This window comes from Leuciscus leuciscus (assembly GCF_965113295.1).
Source record: "Leuciscus leuciscus genome assembly, chromosome: 8".
Classification (NCBI taxonomy): domain Eukaryota; kingdom Metazoa; phylum Chordata; class Actinopteri; order Cypriniformes; family Leuciscidae; genus Leuciscus; species Leuciscus leuciscus.
The window spans coordinates 19,463,830-19,484,567 of NC_138732.1; the positions used below are offsets into that span (position 1 = coordinate 19,463,830).

At 38.3% G+C, this 20,738-nt stretch overlaps 1 protein-coding gene across 1 annotated transcript in view; it reads left to right on the forward strand.

The window, feature by feature from the left end:
* The first annotated feature begins 380 nt into the window (after window positions 1–380).
* kdrl (kinase insert domain receptor like) overlaps window positions 381–20,738 on the forward strand; it is a 49,020-nt gene continuing 28,662 nt past the window's right edge. The window contains exons 1-9 of the mRNA XM_082177374.1: window positions 381–961; window positions 12,666–12,762; window positions 15,482–15,678; window positions 17,330–17,454; window positions 18,366–18,531; window positions 18,685–18,821; window positions 18,980–19,151; window positions 19,253–19,370; window positions 19,526–19,695. Coding sequence (XP_082033500.1) covers window positions 892–961; window positions 12,666–12,762; window positions 15,482–15,678; window positions 17,330–17,454; window positions 18,366–18,531; window positions 18,685–18,821; window positions 18,980–19,151; window positions 19,253–19,370; window positions 19,526–19,695 — 1,252 coding nt within the window. The 5' untranslated portion in view covers window positions 381–891. The remainder of the gene's footprint in view (window positions 962–12,665; window positions 12,763–15,481; window positions 15,679–17,329; window positions 17,455–18,365; window positions 18,532–18,684; window positions 18,822–18,979; window positions 19,152–19,252; window positions 19,371–19,525; window positions 19,696–20,738) is intronic.

Sequence of the window (20,738 nt, forward strand, 5' to 3'; positions counted from 1 at the left end):
ATTGATATAAAATTAGCTGCACATCCTGTTTCTGGAGTTAAAAATAAACCCTGTAAATGTTTTTTCAAGGTATTTTGTCTGATATGTTATCAGACAATGCCTGTTTACCTTTGAACCTAGATATTTTAGGGTACTCTTCCACGGGGGGTCGATAGAGTTAAAATAAATGCAGTTGAAATATGCCTACTTGCGAAGCGTCTTGACATTCATAGAGCCATTTGGGTGGGACATTTCACTGAGATGAAATAGGCTACACCTTTCATTAAAGCGGACAAAAAGTGGACACTCGTTTACTTAAAGATATTCTGTCTTGTAAGTTGTAAGAGTCTGAATTAAGCAATATCTTTTAAGTTAAGGCAGGAAAAGTGCGCGCGAAGTGCACTAGGAGTATCGCTGCAGACAGTTACTATGGTGACGTTGCGTCCTTCCGTCCTTGCTTCACTCATATAAAGCCTTCAAGAGGAAAACCTCGGCAGAAAAGCCAAAGGCAGTGGGATGGTTTATCAGTCGGTTAGCATTATTAGTTGTTTTCATTGTTATATTATTGTTACACCTTCTTTATAGAGTCTAGTTTTTGAAATTTCATTCACTCAGTTTTAGGAAGGAAGCGCAAACGTCGCACCTGACCTCGGGAGTAGTTTGGAGTTGCTCCACTCGTGTTTGGACCGGGGCAGAGGCGCAGTACCGTGCGATACCTTTACAGTCACTGAGAGACTACAGGACGTGTTTTCATTATAGAGGCATCATTGAACGAACAATCTCTGACATAACGGGAACTATACGCATTTAACTCGACATCAAGAGACATTTAAGTCCAGGTGGACTACAACAACCACCTCAAAAAGTGACAGCATACGGAATATCTTTCGGCACGTTATTTTAACGGGCGAAATGACTTCTGTTCAACCCTCAGTCAAAGGCTTCTTCACTTTTCAGCTGCTTTTCAATTTCTTCTCAAGTGGTAAGTGTGCGCTTTTTGTCATTTTTCTGCGCTTTAAGTGAAGCTGCACGCGATAACTTCTTACTTTCTTTGGGCTGCTGTTGTACAGATGCGGCTTGAAGTTCAGTTCTCATCCTGATATGCAAAGTAAATGGATACTGTAGAAACAAATGCGGATGTAATGATGAAAACATTTGAGTGTTGTGCTAGATTAAAATGACATCACTTATGGCATTGCTTTAATATTTAGGTTCTGATGTTATTTGAAAGTTCTTTGTAGAATATATAGCCTACTACAGTATGAGAACTTTCTTCATTAAAAGGTTATATTATTTAAACTTTAATGTCATTGACCTTCAGTCATGAGTTCATTGCACTTTTTAAACTATTTAGACTTTAATTACTGTATTAATTACTGGTTAATTACTGAAGAGAAGAAACTCTGAAAACACGTAATCTCGTAGAAATTCCATTTATTGTAACAAATTAAATAGATGGGGACAAATATGTTCAGTTTTCCTCATTGTATCAACATATGATGAGTTTTTAAAATAAGGTAGCCTACCTGGATGTCATTTCTCAAAACCCAAAGAGCTGCCTACCTATACTTAGAATTTTTTTTTTTTTTTTTTTTTGGTGTAGCATTTTGGAGATTATATGTGGCATATGTGCCAAATAGGCTACATCATAAGAATCTGTTCGGGGTTCCTAAATTTAGTCTAGCTAGGCAGCTGGGTTTTGAGACTCAACCATCAGCGCTCTGCACTCTGGCACTAACTAAAGTGCTCATTTAGCAAGCAGGAGAGGTTTTATCCTTGCTGGGGCTTAAATGATTTACTCAATTATGGGACCCCAATCATATGGTACATTTTGTTTAATGGTCCACAGCTAGTTATGGAAGAACAGTAAGTCAGTGTCAGTGAATTCTGACTGACAATTGTCAGTGTCTTTGAATAACTCAACTACCCCCATTGGACTAGTTGAGTTATTCAAAGAATGAACACATTGTGATGGAAATATCAGGTGTGTTTTTTGATAACATTCAAAGCAGTTTATTGTAAATGGGTAATTTGGGCACATCTCCAGTTCTAATGTTGTTGAGTTTGAGAAGAGAATATGTGTTTACAAGAGAAAGTATATTGTTGACACTTGGCTGCTTGGTTTTCTGGCTGCAGCTCTTTATAACAAGATGGATAGTAAAAGGTGGATGCCATTGTTCATTGTGACATAGCAGTTGTGCACTACAGATACAGGTCTTCCTCTTGCTGTCCAAACAAACAGAAGCTCTTACTCTCATCCAAACAGAGGAAATACTGCTCCCCCCATGACTTTTTGGGTCTTCAAGCTTTGTCTACAAGGTCTCCAAGTAGATTTCCTTCGCTGTCCTCACGCCGAGCGTGGGAAAGACACATGAAGGAAGCGGATGGAGAGGCAGGAGGCACCCTGGAATTGTTCTGGCAGTAGAGGTCACGGAAATGTGACACGCTACCTGAGTAAAGATTCCTTCCCCAGACTTCTTGCTTGCTCCTCTACTCCAAATGTGTGTCAGTCGTCCCACCTAAAGACAATGGTTGAGCGGAAGAGCATGCCATTATATTTTATATATCAGGGGTGTATGGTTAATCCATTAGTCAGAAATAGGGCATGAAGACAATAGCTGTTTGCCACTTCTGTCATGTTAACTGATTTGTGGGGCATTGTGATTATTTAAGATGTTTGTATCAAACATTTGGTTAGCTCAATTGTGTGACATTATCCATGTGATTTCTTAATTATTAAGGATTCAGCTTTCTAGTTTATCAAATTAAAACTTATAAAGTAGTGAGTCAGAGTCACTAGTCAAACTCAGCACTAGATAAATTAAACTTTACATGTTTAGAGAAGTGAAACACATCTTAACTTGGCTGTTAGAAGTTACTTACTGGAATGAGAAGGAAGTATGTTTTAAGTAAGAGAAATATGCAATTATGCCACTGTGTAGATATAACGCATCTTGAAACGATCCAGATATTGCCCAAGGCTCTGTTTTCAAAATGTGCTGGACCATTTAAAGGTGAAAATACTCCAGGAATTTTACACATCTGAGAACCCTCCGCATTACATTACTTTTCGGAACACACTGAATACGTGTTAGCGCACTCGCACTGGCTTCTTTAACATCACAACTTTCCAGTAAAAAAGGATTTGATTACTGCCTTGAAAAATTAGGCCTGTTTCACATTGCATGCATAAGCAGCACAAAGGCAAAGGATACAGTAACAATGCAGGCTCACTTTGTGCTTTCAGACTGGATGCATTTATGCTGCGTAACAGAGATAAAGTCTTGGTAATGGCCATAACTTGTAAAATGATTATCAGGAGTTAGCCATCACAAAGTTCAAGGGATAGTTCACCCAAAAATTTAAATTGTCATAATTTACTCACCTTCATGTCATTCCAAACCCGCAGGACTTTCGTTCATCTTTGGAACACAAATGAAGATCTTTTTGATGAAATCTGAGAGCGTTCTGTCCCTCCATAGACAGATATATGCAACTGAAACTTCAGCGCTTCATAAAGTTCATATAGAGATCATAAAACTAATCCATTTGAGTCTTGCGGTTTAGTCCAAATTTTCTGAAGAGACTCGATCGCTTTATATAATGAACAGATTTATTTAGGCTTTTATTCACATTTAAACATTGATCAGCGAACATTGACAGAAGCTCAACTGAACCTGCTTGACACGCGAGAACAAACTTCATTGGTTCTTGTGGAAGCTCAAACGTGCTGCACAACACGAGAATGAACCTCATTGGTTTTCACAGGTCAAGCGAACATGCTTAAAGGGATACTCCACTTTTTTTGGAAATAGGCTCATTTTACAACTCCCCCAGAGTTAAACAGTTGAGTCTTATGCCTGGCTCACACTACAGGAGTTTTAAAATCCTAACCGATTTTGAAATCTGGTTGCAGCACACACTTAAGGAGAATCTTTGCAGATTTTCGTCCCTCAAATCTTAAACATGCTCACACTACAAGGTTTGAAAATCGCGGTGCACCACACACTACAAAATGTTATTAAGATTATCGTGCCAGAGGAAGCGCCTCACGTGATCTCACGCAGCAGATCTGAAGTGGAAAAGCATGGAAACATATGGGACATGCATTGCCATGAGACACACACACACACACACACACACACACACACACACACACACGCACAGAGACTTTGAACCTACCGGTACTTTGAGTTAAGAGCTTAGATCGGGCCCAAAAAAATCAAGCCCGACCCTACCCGAGCCCATATTACAAAAATTGGCCACTTAATATTTAATATTCAATTATTTTAATTGTCACAATTAAAGTATTAATTTTATTAAATTGACCAAGCACAGCATTCAGCATTCAATCAAATATTGATTAAAGATTTATTATTATTAGGCTAATAATGTTATTTCAACATAATATCTCGTTATTTCGACAACAAGCGTGCAACAAGCGTGCAACAAGCTAGATGTGCATTTGTAAATCCGGTGACGCGTGCATTGATTTTATTAATAAACTAGTGTTTTCTGTCGGCTGCAAAGATGAAGTTGACGATCGCCATCTCCGTAGTGAACGCGCCTATAGAGAGAAATGCACATGGATTACATAATCAGAGAGTAGCCTATTTCTTTTCGTTTTGAATTGTTTCGTTTAAAGACATTTAAAGATTCGATGTATTTCTCATGTCTGTGAGGCATACACTGAGTTTCGGTTAATTTATGATGAGATGCGCTCCAGTTCACGAGCAATGCAAGTGACAGCGCAGGCGCCTCTATGTCATGTTGCATGATTATTGTCTGCTATATTTGCTTCCAGGCAATTGGCAATTGGCAATTGGTTGATAAAAAAATTATATAAATTAAGAAACAATTTATACAAAACGAAATTCACTTTAAAGAAAGGCTTTCTACAAAGCAAAACGTAATGAAGTGGTCAAAATCATGTCTGACCCACTCTATGTCTCCCGATACATTGCACATCATATCTTACTCGTGCTGTTCACTTTTCATAATCAACATAGCCTAAATGGAAAAAAAATAACATTATAATATTTTAACAAATAGCACAAAAAAACACAAGCATTTTTGGGGGCGGCCACAGCCCCCTGGCCGCCCAAAACGACGGGTGTGCCTTCATATCAAGTCATATTGGTGAAAAGGTAGCCCTGACCAAGGAAAGCGAAATCTTTCAAAAATCATCCTTTTAAGGATATTTCTCATGAATGGCGTCAGCGCTGGTCAATACAATAAATCAATGCCGGCGTTGATCATGGAGTGACGCATCAGCTTTAGCGTTGTCCTGCTCAGAGTCTTGTAAAGTGGAGCTCAAAGTTTAAATTAAATATTAAAATAATTAACAGCTTGTTTCATTACATCTAGCACCTATCTGTGAATGCATCCGCATTTTTACATTTCCGTTGAAAGAACAGTTTAATGACTGAGTGACAGTCTCTAATGCGCAGAGACTTTCAATGTCAATACTGGTAAAAATATCAGCAGAAAGCCTCTCGTAAAGTGAGATTCAAGGAATTAACTGTTATATAACAATGGTCTAACAAGCTCATTGTCATGTTTATGTTGTGTTTATTATATTATGTGGACCCCCGACCCTTATTTTGACGTGTTGTATCTTCATTTTAATCCACTTCGTTTTAACGCGCTTTTTACTTTCGGTTTCATGAACATGTACTCGTCTTTGTGCCTGCTGACCACAGCGTAACACTCATTTATTTAGCAATAAATAAATGGAGATAAAAACGCATATCGAGTTGAGTCACTCAAAATTATCTCAAGGGAAATTCCTTCAGCACGACAGCCCTACTTGTTTCCTGGCTATTTTGACAGCACTGACGTAATCACAGACTTGCTCATCCCGATTTAAAATCTTAAATATCAAACATGTTTGATATGATCGGGGCGAGCCCGATTTGTGTGAGAGCAGATCGGCAGGTGCAAGATTCGATCTGTGAACACCTCACATTACCAGATAATCTGCGCCGAACATCGGAACCGATCAAGGTCCTCGACAAGATTTTTTCTCCGATTCTCGGGAGGGGGAAATCGGGCATAAATCGGCCTAAAACTCCTGTAGTGTGAGCCAGGCATTACCGTTTTCGAATCCATTCAGCCGAACTCCGGGTCTGGTGGTACCACTTTTAGCATAGCTTAGCATAGATCATTGAATCAGACAGGACCATTAGCATCTCTCTCAATAAAATGACCAAAGAGTTTCGATATTTTTCCTATTTAAAACTTGACTCTTCTGTAGTTACATCGTGTACTAAGACCGACGGAAAATGAAAAGTTGCGATTTTCTAGGATGATATGGCTAGGAACTATACTCTCATTCCTGCGTAATAATCAAGAAACTTTGCTGCCGTACCATGAGTCCAGCAGGCGTAATGAGCAGAAACGATCCAGATATATCTACGTCATATCATAAACGCGTCATATCATTACGCCTGCTGGACTCATGGTACGGCAGCAAAGTTTCTTGATTATTACGCAGGAATGAGAGTATAGTTCCTAGCCATATCAGCCTAGAAAATCGCAACTTTTCATTTTCCGTCAGTCTTAGTACACGATGTAACTACAGAAGAGTCAAGTTTTAAATAGGAAAAATACCGAAACTCTTTGGTCATTTTTTTGAGAGAGATGCTAATGGTCCTGTCCGATTCAATGATCTATGCTAAGCTATGCTAAAAGTGGTACCACCAGACCCGGAGATCGGCTGAATGGATTCGAAAACGGTAAGACTAGTATCCCTTTAAGCTTCTATTTAGCACAACTGGTGTATGAGTTGATGAATGTTTATATGTGAATAAAAGCCTAAATTCAATCTGTTCATCATATAAAGTGATTGTGTCTCTTCAGAAATTGTTTAGTAAACCACTCAATTCCTATGTAAACCACCTATTCCTTGCAGAGCAAGTATACACGATACACAACACACTGCTGTGAGCAAGTTAGACATGTTGCTGTTGTACAATATAACACATGAATTACTTGTAGCAAATCTATACAGGTGGAGCTGGGGAAGGTGGAGGGTTTCTGAAAGCACTGCAACTGCTACAAATGCTGGCCAAGTATTTGAAGTATGAGCAGCAAGCTCATTGGCTACTGATACAGTAGGAACCAATCAGCTGTTCCCTATAGAGAATGATGTAATTGCGAGATTGAGTTAAGGACCTATTGGTCTGCTCCATCTAGAGTTTCATGACAGAACTTTGTCTTTACACAAAGAAAGTGAACCACATTTTAATCTAAATGATAATTAATCTGGACAAAACAGAACCTAAACTGTAGCTGTACTGCTTACAGTGTGTGCATCAAGCCTGACAGACTTTGTCACACATTGAAATATGTTAATAGTGCATTTCAATTTTTTTATTTATTCACAAATTCTGTGCACTATACAGTCAAAATAGTTTCAGAAACTCTACTTGCACCTTGCTACACAACGTGTCCCCTCCCCTCTCAGTGTTCGGCGCATCCCTAAATACTGTAAACTATGTTGAATATGGGTGGCAAAATAGTTGTTTGAACATGTACTAGACTGTGTAGTGCCTGGGTTGAACTTGATTACTCTGAGTTTTTTTTTCTTCTGGATTACGTTTTATTTTTCAAGCTCAGGAAGTACTATAGTGTTCCTACTGAACAGCAGCAGTGCATGTTGGGAGGAATACAGTAGGTAGGGGTCAGCCAAGTGCAAGTCAAGCTCATCCACTCATCACACAGCGGTAGGGTAGCACACGAGCATAGACGGTGCAGTGTGCTTTCTTGCTTGCTTTCTTTACATTTGCAATCTTTGTTTTTCCATTTCCCCCCTCATGAAACTTTAAAAGTACTGCATTAAAATTTATGTTGACATGTTTCTCTTCTCTCAAACTTGTCAGAATTAGTAAGACAGCCAAAGAACTTCAGGCAGTGTGATTTGGAGACATTGTTGTACTGTGTTTTTTGTCATTTGGTATTTCATCCAAGTTGACTTTTCCCGTTGACACACAAATTGGATGGCTGCCCATGTTGTGTTATATTGCAGTTTCAAGGAGAATCTCCAGCATGAAGAACAGCAAAATCCCCTGAGCTCCAAACATATTGTGGGAGCTTATGGGATTCAAATCCACTTACTATTTCTAGGGTTTGTCATATTCTACTGTTTCAATATTTGACCAGAATTACCACTCAGTTTAGCTAGATGTTGTTTAATTAACCATCTTATTTTTTTCGTATAGGTTGTGTGTATGTGTGTTCGGTTTTTGACTCCACCTGCCAAAGACCAATCCAGGAACTAATAAAATCGGCATTCTCCATTGCTGTTGTCTTAACCTAGCGGCTTGGCAGGGAGCAGTAGTTGTAGCAGAGGGACTTGCAATAAGAGAACACTTCAATGAATGAAGGCAGGCAGCACAGTTGGAGGTGTAGTAGCAACTTTTTTTAGTGGGTGGTCTTTAGTTTTGTGAAGAGTTTACCGTTAAGTCTGCTTTTTGCACGTGAATTTGTTTTACTGTTGTTTTTGTGACAGTCCGGACCAATGATATTATGTAAAAGCTTTATAATTAGAGGCAAAATAATCACTTTTGTCTGCACATGCATTATAGTAAATTTATAAGCAGACATATTATACCATTTTATTACATGGCTCTCTGAAATACTTGATTTTGATTGGTTATTTCTGTAATTTTACTGTCAAATATTTTCTTATACATTCCATGCTTCTTGTGACATCTCTCTCTTCTCACATAATAATAATACTAACAAAATCAAATCAATATTTCCAATATTTGTATTATTAAATTTTTTAAATTACTGGTATAACATACAGATGGACAGTCATTACCGCAAAACAAACAATACAAGACCTGATCTGTCTGGGTTTATTTCGGCAGTAAGAACTAGCTGACATTACCAGACATATTACATGATTTATGATATAAACATAGATGACAGTCACAGTTTTTAGGACAGTGTGTTTTGTTATGTGCCTTTTTTTTTTTTTTACGTGCTGGAGGTTTGTAATACAATAGATCTTACAAAACATTATGTTTTTGTCAAAACTCATAGTCAGCTTAAATAGACATGTACTGTACAGACATTTTACATGTCCCAAAAGGGTACTTTGTCTTCTTTCAAAAAAGACAGGAAAGAAATGAATTTGCAATTGGTCGCGTTCAACGGTTGCCTGATGTTTGGTTCTGTGCCCATGGAGATGCTTACTATTGTTTGACGTTATTTTTATTTATCAAGAAGCCTTCGTTGCTTGTAAAGCTTTGAAATTATAATGGATATTGCAGCAAGGTTAAAGGATTAATGAATTACTATTGTTGTGTAAGCCCAAAAAAGATCCCCCTGCCCTGTCCTCAGAGACCGCTTTACTGGCACTGTGCATCACATGGGTGGACGGGAAGCACAGGCAGTCTTGTACCAGCCACAGAGTAGGGAATTCCGCATATTATGACCAATACTTACTGGGCAGCGACAGGATTTCCTCTGTACAAAAGACAGTACACAAGTAAATTGAATTGCATCTGTATAAAAAAAAAATCTCAAACATCATCTGACTTCATAAGTTCCAGATTTTTTAACATCCACCAGGGACCAATGACACATTTTGGTTGCTGAACAGTTGTTGGTTTAAATGTTTCCAAGACAATGCTGATATTATGTTTTATAGTACTTCAGAATTCGGCTTTCCATGGAAAACCCACACATCATTTTGATTTAATTCTGAGTTTTATGCGCCTCCCATCTCACATCTCACACTGAACATTCAAACCAATCGTCTTTGTGAAAGTTCTTCTACTTATTTGGACTTGAAGATTCTCTTGTTCCCTCACAAAACTACAAATATCTATTAGGATGTCATGATAAACTGATTTCATGATTGTGGGAGGTCAGGAGGAACAGAGCCTTGTGACAGTGACGTGTCGTTTACTTGTTCGCACGAGAGGCACGTAGGCTAATCATGCTGAATATGGCAACCTACGCACGTAGCATCAGTGCTGTGTTTTTTTCCATGCTTCCATGGTTGTCTTTTATTTTTAATAGGCTTTAATGGAAACCAGGTCCCAGGCCCCTTGAAGCACCACAACAAGCCTCATTTTTGGCATTTTTCAGTCTCTGTGATGAAGGAATGCAGTACACAGCTGTTGGAGAGGGGGGCAAAGTGCCGCGCTGAGGTCAGCACTGGGCAGACATCAGGGGCAGGTGGGGGTCTGTGTGCTGTGGGAATACGTGGGTGTACAAGGACAGAGACAAGAGGTTTTTATGAGAAAGTGCTCTTCTTAAGTGGGCTGCTGGGGGCCCCTGCTGAACAGGGCAGCTGTGAAGACAGCGAGAGTTGTTGGGTTTTATAGGATGTGATTCAACGTATGTGTTTGCGTGCAGGCGTACATCTGTGAATGAGTCTTCTCGAATACGAATACGAATATTTGGATGTCAGCAGGAATTAATAATTCTCAATAAAACGTATCTGGTATCAGACCAAAGCTTCTGTGCGGTAAACACATATTTCAGAGCGGTCAAAACCAGTTAGACTCACTCTGACTAATATCTCTCTTTCAGTACAGTGGGAACAGCATCATCTTCTAACTCTAATGTTACAGATTAAGATGTACAGTGTTTCTAAAAACATCCTGACGAGAATAAGTGATGACTCTTAGAACATATGTTGTACATTTTGTCCATATGAGATTTAGGAAATAAACGTCTCATGATGGATTGTGTTTGTCTGAGACAAGGTGGCCCTGCATAAAGTTACTGTCTGACACCAACATTACAGCAAAGACATTTTTAATGTGTTTTATTTCATGTGTAAATGTAAATCTTCTACAACTCTAAGAAGATGTTCAAATATCTACAGAACAGATGTGTAAAAAAAAAAAAAGCTTCCAGCGCAATAAGTGTGTCACCGTAGGGGAGGTTATTTTCTGACTAGGACGGCTGCGGTTATGTCTAGTTATGTCTGTTCTGGGCAGAGGGATAACATCAAGCTGATAGAGGTGTGTACTTTGCGTGAAAATCTCCGGCTACATCCGCTCCCCTCAACTAACCTTGTCCTGTGAAACAACAATGATGTTGTAGCATACTAAGAGGAAGTTCATATTAAGTGGCAGTGTTGGTGTGGTAAGTTCATTCTGGTGAATGCAGCTGTGTTTTTAAGCCATTTATTAAAACTAAATTTAGCTGTTGGTCAGATAATGTACTGATAATGACTTCATGGTAATGGTATGAGACTGTCAATCATCCTGATTTTAATACACAAATCTTTTTAAAAGATCATCTTGTGTTTTGAACGCTGATGCTATTTTTACAAAACTTTCCATTCTAAAATCTTAAGTAAAAATCTGACTATTCTACATGAGATTCTTACTCAAATACTTACCAAAACTATTGTTAGATATTCACACCTCTTTTCATTTGGCGACTTAAAAATGTGACACTCATGCATGAGGCGCTGAAAAAGTCATGATATCTGCGAAGACATAGAAAAACAATGAAAACCTTGAAGCTGTCCACAATTTTTTTTATTTGCATTCCACTTCACTGGTTTTGAATGTTTAAAAAAAAAAAAAAAAAATTCAATGTAAATGTGAGCTAGATGGAAGTCTTTGACCTTTGCGCCATCAGTTTTTTTGTGTGTCTCATGCATGAGCACTGTTTTTTTAAGATTCCATGTGAGACTGGTGATCAGCATTGGTGTGCTGGTCCACTAGTAAGACCAGCATAAACCAGTCTGTACCAAAAGACCCTAATCTGGTCTTTTTGTCAGACGAGGTTTCCCAGAAGACTGTTTTTAAAACGGAAAATCAAAATATCGTTTTTGCCTGGCAACACAAATAACTTGCATTACTGTGCCACAGCACAAAGCGGTTAGGGAGTAGGTTCAAAAGAAGGAAATCACTTATGAGATGACTGTCAACCATCCTGGGCAGCAGAGGGAATGATACCACTTCCTGTCCCCAGCGTACTCATGGCTCCTATCATCAGCTTTACCTGGCCCCAGACCAGCAGTGAACCTTCACTGTAATAATAGCACACCGAAGAGATCTCAAGAGATCTGAGTTAAATGAAGCTCCTTATCAGAGTATAAAAAGGTGGCATTATGCAGAGGACTGACTGATGTGAAGGATGTGTTTAAGGACATCTGATTCATCTGGGTCTGCCTTGTTCTCTCACACACATGCTGACAGAGGTGACCTCTCTGTGGGGGGGCACAGCTGTACATCTGGCCTCCCTCCTCTTGCCTAGAATGTGTACACATGCTCAGACACACTGTTTCCACATCTCTGCCAGCTTAAACCTGTCGAGCACAGACTAGACTGCACTGAGCTGGATTCTGGAGCTCCACATGGAAGCGGAAAGGCTATTGCATAACATTCTGATTTAGAGTCTCTAAATCACACTGGAATGCTCTTATAAAGTTGCATCTCGTAATTGCTTAGTGTTCTGGTTCTGGTCCGCTTAACCATAGATTTACCCTTATGCTTGTAGGTGTATTACAGTTCTCCAGGGAGAACTGCAATACCCATCTTGTATGGTTCAACAAATATTCTGTCATAATTCACTCACCCTCAAGAGTGACTTTGTAAGTGGAAACATGTTAGATTTGACCACATTGTAGCTTTGTGTGTGATGCACTTGTGATGTTAGCGTGTCTCTGATTGACTGTGTGTTGTGCTGTATTGTGTTTTCTGTAGGGTTGGTAGAGGGATATCATCTGCCTGATCCACAGCTGCTTCCTGCCGAAGACACACACCTTCAGCATGTTGGTGGCACACTCACGCTCATCTGCAGGTACTGTGCCCATCTGCAGTCCCACCTCACACAAACACACACAGAATGTTCTGTACATCTAAATGTATTCATTTGTCGTTGTACGCTACCCATCCAAAAAAATATATACAAAAAAAAAAAAGAAAGAAAGAAAAAAAGATATTGTACTAGTAAGCATTCCAATATTCAGAGAGAATAAATTAAGCTCAATTCATAATTATTTAAAACTACCAACTTTTTTTAATTATCCCTTTGAAAACCAGTTTACCAACTTACACCAATGTTAATTTCCATGTTGCTCCAAGCATTTTACTGTGACTACTGCTGGTTTAGTGCTGATGTGACTTGTGGATCTTGTCCATGGGTGATGTACAACATTTCACTGCAGTTTCCAGATTAAATGAACACTAGAGGCAGTAAACACCAACAAATAATTCCCTTTTCACTCTAATTATGATTACAGGGGCAAATTATTGATAATAAGGATGTGTGATTTTTTTTGATGTAGTAAACTTGCTCGGTAGCACACCTGGTACACTACATTGTTGCACTTGCAATGCGGAGTGCTCAGGTACGAGTCCCATGAAACAAGTCAAGGCTCTCCACAAAAGAGTTCAAAGCCTCATAGAAGAAAGCTAAAATGACATGGTTCCTTCAGCAAATACGTTTTTTATCTCACATTTGCTTTAGCTCACATTGTCAGTTAGGTTTAGGGTAGGGTTTAATGTAGGGGGCATGTTCATTTCATTTCATTTTCATGCAATGTAGTGCCAGTCACTGGACATTACACTTTTGCAATGGAGAAAAAAAATTATATTACTTATAGTGCCTCTTGTGGATGTGTAACTTGAAAAGTGGAGCAGATGTAACTGGAGCAATACGTTTAATTTTTTGCAGAAAAACTCATTAACCGTCATGGTCTTTTTGGTGAAACTGATCGGGAAAGTTTTGATCTTTAATTTAGTGAAGAAACCTGGTCAGCACCAAAATCTCATATTGGGGCCCAGTATCCAAATCACAACATTCTGTTCACCCAAAAAGAGACATTCTGTCATAATTTGCTAACCTTCATGTCGTTCCAAACTTATATGACTTTCTTTCTTCTGGGGAACATAAAAGAAGATATTTTGAAGAACAGTGGTAACCAAACACTGGAAATATTCCACGCAGACATTTCTCATAATATATTTTTTGTACAGAAGAAAGTAAGTCATACAGGTTTGGAACGACATGTTGACAGAATTTAAATTTTTGGGTGAACTATTCCTTTAATACTGTATATGAACTTAAGCAAGAGCTGGTATGTGTCCAAATACACTGATCTCACACCATCACTCTTCAAAAACTAAACTCATTTGCTTTTGCTTTAACGTGGGATGAGAGGCCTCAAAGAAAAGCAGTATAGGCCCAAAAAAGCCATCATATCCATTTGTTGCAGAAAGAAAAGTGGATGGGGGCTTGTGAAACATACACATCGTTTAAACTTTAAGAGAGCATTTCATGCTATTGCAGTAATCCCAAGAATGCTGACCCTGAAGAAGCTTAACTAATGTAATGCTTCCCTACAAGGTCATGTGAGCAAAAAGCTGATACTGTCTTTGGCTCTGGACAGATTTAAGAGTGAAGTTGCATGACCCATCAGTCTAGAAGCAACAGTGGTGGTATGTGAGATATCTCTGATTCTCCACTGGGATCCTTTTAATGTGCCCTTTTAAAAACAAGCACTGTTTGAAACATGCCATTTGGACACTTCTTCCAATAAATACCTGTTCCCATGTGAAAGTTGGACACTAATACCCCTTTTCCACCAAGGCAGTGCTGGTGCCGGTTCGAGCCGGTGCCTACTCGTGAACCAGCTCTTTGTGTTTCGACAGCCAAAGAACCGGTTCTCGGCCAGGAAAGCGGCAAAGCGGCACCAACTCTTTGCTGGACTAGAACCATTCTTTTACCACGTCATGCTTACGTCGGGGGCTGGGGGCAGGGTTATTGTCGAACTTCTTCTCGAACGTAACCTCTATAGTAATCCAGACGAGCAGCACAAATGTGTTCTAAACGTCTTCTTCTGACCCCAATATAGGATCGCAAAGCCAGGAGAAACATTTGCAGAAAGACGATGTAGTCCGCCATTGTAATTGTTATGCTTGAAGTTGGCGCAAGCGTTTCTAGGAAAGCTAAGACGTAGCCTATGGCAACGTACACAGTGACGTAACGACGTCGTTCGCTGGGCTCTCTAGTCAGTGGAAAAACAAACAGGTTCTGAGAAGGTTTGCAAGTTGAACCAACTTTGAACCAGCACCAGTTCCGAACTAGTTCTTTTTTGGTGGAAAAGGGGTAATACTGAATGTTTAAAACTGAAAAGAACCTGGGAATATGTACAAGGAATCTGACATGCGTCAGACAAGAGTCATTTTCAATCATTCAGAAAGAACTCTTGAAACTTTTAAGACAGATGTAATCAGGAACTGCAGAAGCATCAGTCGATAGAGGATACTTGTTGAATTACTGTTAGGATTATGTTTGTAATTTCACAGTAAACTGAAAGAGGCTGCAGGATGTCATTTGTGGCATAATTTACCTGATTTTGTTTATGTTTTGTAATATGTCATGAATAGCTAAAAATCTAAAGTAATAGCAGCAGACACTCTACACAGTGATTATTTAATTTGGCATAAGCCTGCTTGCCTATGAAATTGTACTTATTTTTGGTGATGTTTTGTTTCTATGGTGTGATGTACATTAGAGGATCAACTTCGCTGCACTGGAGGCTGGCTAACAGAAATGCGTCATCGGTACTCATTGAGTCTTGTGAGGAGAGAAGGCACAAGCACTGCAGCAAGCTGGTCATACACAACCTGAGGCACAGCGATACTGGCTTCTACACATGCAGTTATCAAAAGTCCAGTGACCATGAGGTGTCCACATATGTTTTTGTTAAAGGTAAGATTAAGAATAATTTTTTTCTTATCATAGACCAAGAGATTGTAGTAAAACAGTTTCATAAAACAAAGCTTGTCTTTAGATAAACAGACCAAAGAGCTATTTATTTGGCATAATACTCCTGTACATTACAGTTTTGGTTACAAACAGAATGATCCCTACTGGATGAACCAAGAAACTTGGCACTTTGCTTCCAATTATTTGCCAGAAGAGAAATTCGATGTCTTCTGTGTGAAACACGACCTGGAAAGACTCCAAGCCATTAGAAAAGCATTATATTAGAAAGGAAATTAAGTAATGAGTGGCCCCAGACCTCACCGAAGCTACAACAAAGCCATAAACCTGTTAGCCGGGCAGTGGAGCTAGTAACTATTCAGCTATGACTGCACTCACTTAGAAGGATTGAATCACTGAGAACTGGACTGTATCTGCAAAACAGAACCAAACTGTCATAAGACTAGGAAATAGAAAATCAGTGACACAGAAAGGAAGCCTTTATATTATATCCTGCTTAGAGTCTTTCTGTGTTTAGGTTGTTAACATTTTAAGCAAGTGCAATAGCAGTTTCATGAACGTGACTCAAAACTGAAGGCACTTTCTGTGAACTTTGAACTTTCTGTTCATTAAAGATTCCCAAAAAAAAAAAAATGATTCATGGTTTCAACAAAAATATAAAGCTGATTTCAACATTAATAATAATTAGTAATGTTGAAAAGGAAACTGTTCTGTTCTGTTGAACTTTCTGTTCATCAAAGATTCCTGGAAAAAGTTTCCACAAAAATATAAAGCAGCACAACTGATTTCAACATTAATAATAAGAAGAAATGTTGATTTCTGAAGGATTGTGACACTGACGAATGGAGTAATGGCTGCTGAAAATTCGACTTTGCCATCACAGGAATAAATTACATTTTGAAATATATTACAACTGAAAATAAGTTATTTTATATTGTAATATAATAATAATATATTTATTGGTCAATAGGTTTTCTTGGTCAAATAAATTCAGCCTTGGTGAGCATAAGACTTCTTTCAAAAATATTTAAAAGTCTTACTGACCCTAAACTTTTGAATGGTAGTGTATTTCCAAAAAGAGCTGAGATAACTTTAGCTGTGAAAATTACAACAAAACCCACCAAGTCTCTGGCTTACCAGCTGTTTTGTTTAGCAGACCTCTTCCACTTCAGCCTGCTGCATATATTGCCAATTTAGTACTTGATAGTCCCCTGGTTCATCTCACTATGTGATTCCACTGTTTATGTGAGATAAGTTTATTTAAAAAAAAACATTACATGTCAACACACACAATATCTTGTTTGTTTGATCACGCCAATCTCACAGTACAGTAACATCCCCTCCTGCCAAGCTGTTTCTTTATCCAGCAGTCTGTGTGGCAGTTTGCTGTTGAAAAAGAAAAAATGATCTGACTTTATCTGGGATATTTAATTGCTCCTCTAGGCATTCCCTGAAGAAGTCCAAGAATTCATAGATCAAATATTAAATGCTTTTTTAAAAAGCCATTCAAAATCATAAAGCTCATGAGTACATTAATTAATTATTGTATTTGTGATTGGTAAATTAGCTTTGTGTGAAGCAAAGTCTTATTACTTTGTGCTTACTGTATTATTTAATGCTTCATTTTAAATCACAGATCCCAATCATCCATTTGTGGAGGCTTTCAGTTCACCAAACACGCTTTTTGTGTCTCGGAACCAACCCTCTTTTGTAGTCCCCTGCAGAACAACGTCCCCGAACCAACATGTTTACCTTGAGACTGTGAGTATTTTATGTTAGTGCCACTGAATGTAAATATATTCACACATATTTTACAGCTGCATGTGGTGGAGGTGAATGTTTTGTACGATCTGACATTGAAGAATGCATGGGACCATGGGCGTTTTTGAATTTCTCACACCCATTTAAGCCCTTAGCATGCATATATAGATAGAGACAGTGTGCCTTAGACTCAGGGAAGCTCAAGGAGGCCTGAGGAGTCTCTCTGTCTGCTTCCTGTAAGAACAGGAAGTTCGTGTTTGACTGTTGTTTTTCACTCAGAATAGAAACTCAGGATATAAATAAAACACATGTTTCTGTTCCAGCTAACTAAACAAGTCTAAATAGCAAAAGTTTGTCTTTTATTTTATTTTATTTTACTTTATTTTATGTTTCTACGTTATATTTGATGGAACACCACCACATCTTATTTTAAGTACAAGCAAGCAGCCTCTTACATAAGTCACGGAAGCAGTAGATTCTGTCCTTCAAACAGCATTGGCAGCGAACCTCAATAGTAGTGTTTTTTTTTCATAGTGGTCATGTAGTGGGTCTATGGTCATTTCTCACAGTCCTATGGATAACACTTCTAAGCCAGATGGCACTGATAGTCATGTGACCTTCCTGCCATTGGAAGATCTGTGGTATTCGTCCTTCCTGTTTCCTTCCTTCCCTTCTTTCCTAGCAGGGCACTTGGAACACGAACAAACAAAAGAAGTAAAATAGGGTATACAACTTAACTATGATCAGTTTCTCACAGACAAACTTAGCCCTGTTTTTTTACTCATTAATGGATGGGGTACTAATCATGTGCTGTAAAAGCTTCACACAATTTGTTTCCTTCTTCACAGAAAGAACATTTACTTATTTTTAAAGATAGCTTGTTAAATAAATCATCTCCTCTTGCTCTCTAGATGAATCCCTTGGCAGATCATCTAAAAAGTAGGATGGAGGATCTCTGGAATCCAAAGATAGGTTTCACAATCCCATTGAGACTTTATGACAGCTACCATCTGATTACATGTGTGACCAGAGTGAATGACACAGAATTTACATCGCTCTACATCCTCATGAGGCAAAGTGAGTCATTTTAATTGCTAAAATGCAATAGCTCAAAGGTAGCTAAAGAGAAAATCCCAGTTACGCAATTACTTTTTGAAAATTTGTCATTGAAAATTACAAAAGCTTTTTTCATGACATAACCTAGATTCATGTCCTGTTCTCTGTCCCTAGCATCGGAGCTGAGAAACATTGGCATCGAACCAGAACGACCAAAAGTACTAGTTGGTGACACCCTGGTCCTCAACTGCTCTGCAGAGACCACTTACAATGGCAGAATTGAATTTGAGTGGCAGTTTCATAAGAGTCGGGTGAGTTATTAGGAGCCCTGCTAAAAATGCTTGAGTTTTACCTAAAGACTCACGGTATTTGATTAATACTGTACACATTCAGATCAACTACTGGATTTAAACTAGTGTTATGTAAATCTTGGCCTGACAACCTCTGAATTTCCCGTCTGTGTTTTTAGATCAATCGCACTCACCAAATGAAAATGACAAGGGACCCACCTGGCAAAATCATCGTAATGACTAAAGCATTAATTGTGCCTAATGTTACAATGGAGGACAAGGGCACATATATGTGCAAAGCATCAATTGAAGAGAAAAGGCTTCATATTTCAACTAAAGTTACTGTATACGGTGAGGATGTGATGTTGTGCCACTATCTTAACACATTCATGTTTTTGTAGAACAGTTTAAATTCATTAATTGGATTTTTTTTTGTATGTTTGTCTCTACAGAACATCCATTCCTCAATGTGACCCACAATAAACGCAAATTCATTTCTGCTATAGACGGTAGAAAGGTGCAGTTTGAGCCACGGGTCAATGCCCTGCCTGCACCCGACAGAGTGTTGTGGTAAATTCATGCTTTGCATTTAAAAAATAAGAGATGTGACTCAAAAGCCATAAGAAGAATGTAATGTGTAGTAACTAACTAAATGTATCCTACCAGTAATGGATTAATTGTACAATGATTGTATTCTTTTTTTTTTTTGCTGCCAATTTGTATAGGTACAAAGATGGAGTTGCTATTTCAGAAAATTCCACATGTTATGAGACTGTGGGCTTCAACCTCACCATAAAACAAGTGAGGCAGAAGGATGCTGGGATCTTCACTATCGCACTGTCAAACCAGGAAAAGGGTCTCTACAGAAACCTCAGCTACAAGCTGGAAGTCAGAGGTAATGCACAGAAAACCAGTATGAACTGCACATGATTATGAGCATCTGATGGTTTTCTATACTTCAAACAATATCGAACCAAATAGGGCTGCCACAAATAAACATAAAAATGCTAATAAAAATAGCCAACAGCCACATTTCTGTACTGTTTATATGAACAGCAAACTTAATGAGATTATTGAAAATTTAGCTGTCAGCAATTCATTTGTGGTTTTGTTTTTCTTTATTATTATTTTGACTATTGAAATGGTTTTGGTGCTTTCAAACTGTGATTTGTTTTTTATCTGCACTTTATATTGTCATTTTAAACCTATATATTGAAATATGTGCACACATTTTATACTTTTATATTGATTTAAATGTCTACATTGTTTGAATAAAATCTCATTATTTGATTATTTGGGGAATCGAACTAGAAATTAAAGAATCAAATAACTTTTTGTTTTTGTTTTTGTTTTTTACACGTGAGTAAAGCCAAACTTATTCTTAAGCAAATTGCTGATTGAATTGGGCATTATGTTTTTTTTTAAACTCACAAAGAAAAAAAATCTAAGACAGCAGAGGAATTGATATGCTCTTCTCTGGCAAGAGCTGTGGAATGTGTTGTCAGAGCTGAAATTTTAGTAATGTCCTGCCCAGATTTACCCTGAATTTTTGGAAACCTTCCATCCCACAATGTACACAAGTATAATTACTTCTTCTAGCCTAATATAAAATATTTATTTCAATGCTTCTCTGCCCTCAACCTGAACTGAAGTATATGACATCATCACAGACCCAAAAGCAAAACCAAGGTCAAAAACAACGGAAACAGAATTGAGATTTCTGGTTGCAATTAAGAAACTATTTTAGGCATCATTCATCAAATGCAGAAATCCGCCTGATGCTAAATCTTCAAACATGCTGTTTTTCTCCTTCATAAGCACAGATACACTTCAGTGAGGTCTATAAAGGCAATATAGACCTCTCCTATTGAAGTTTACATAAACTTGAATATTCTTACGTATTGGAGTTATGAGGTGAAAGTTTTGTAACGTTAGCCA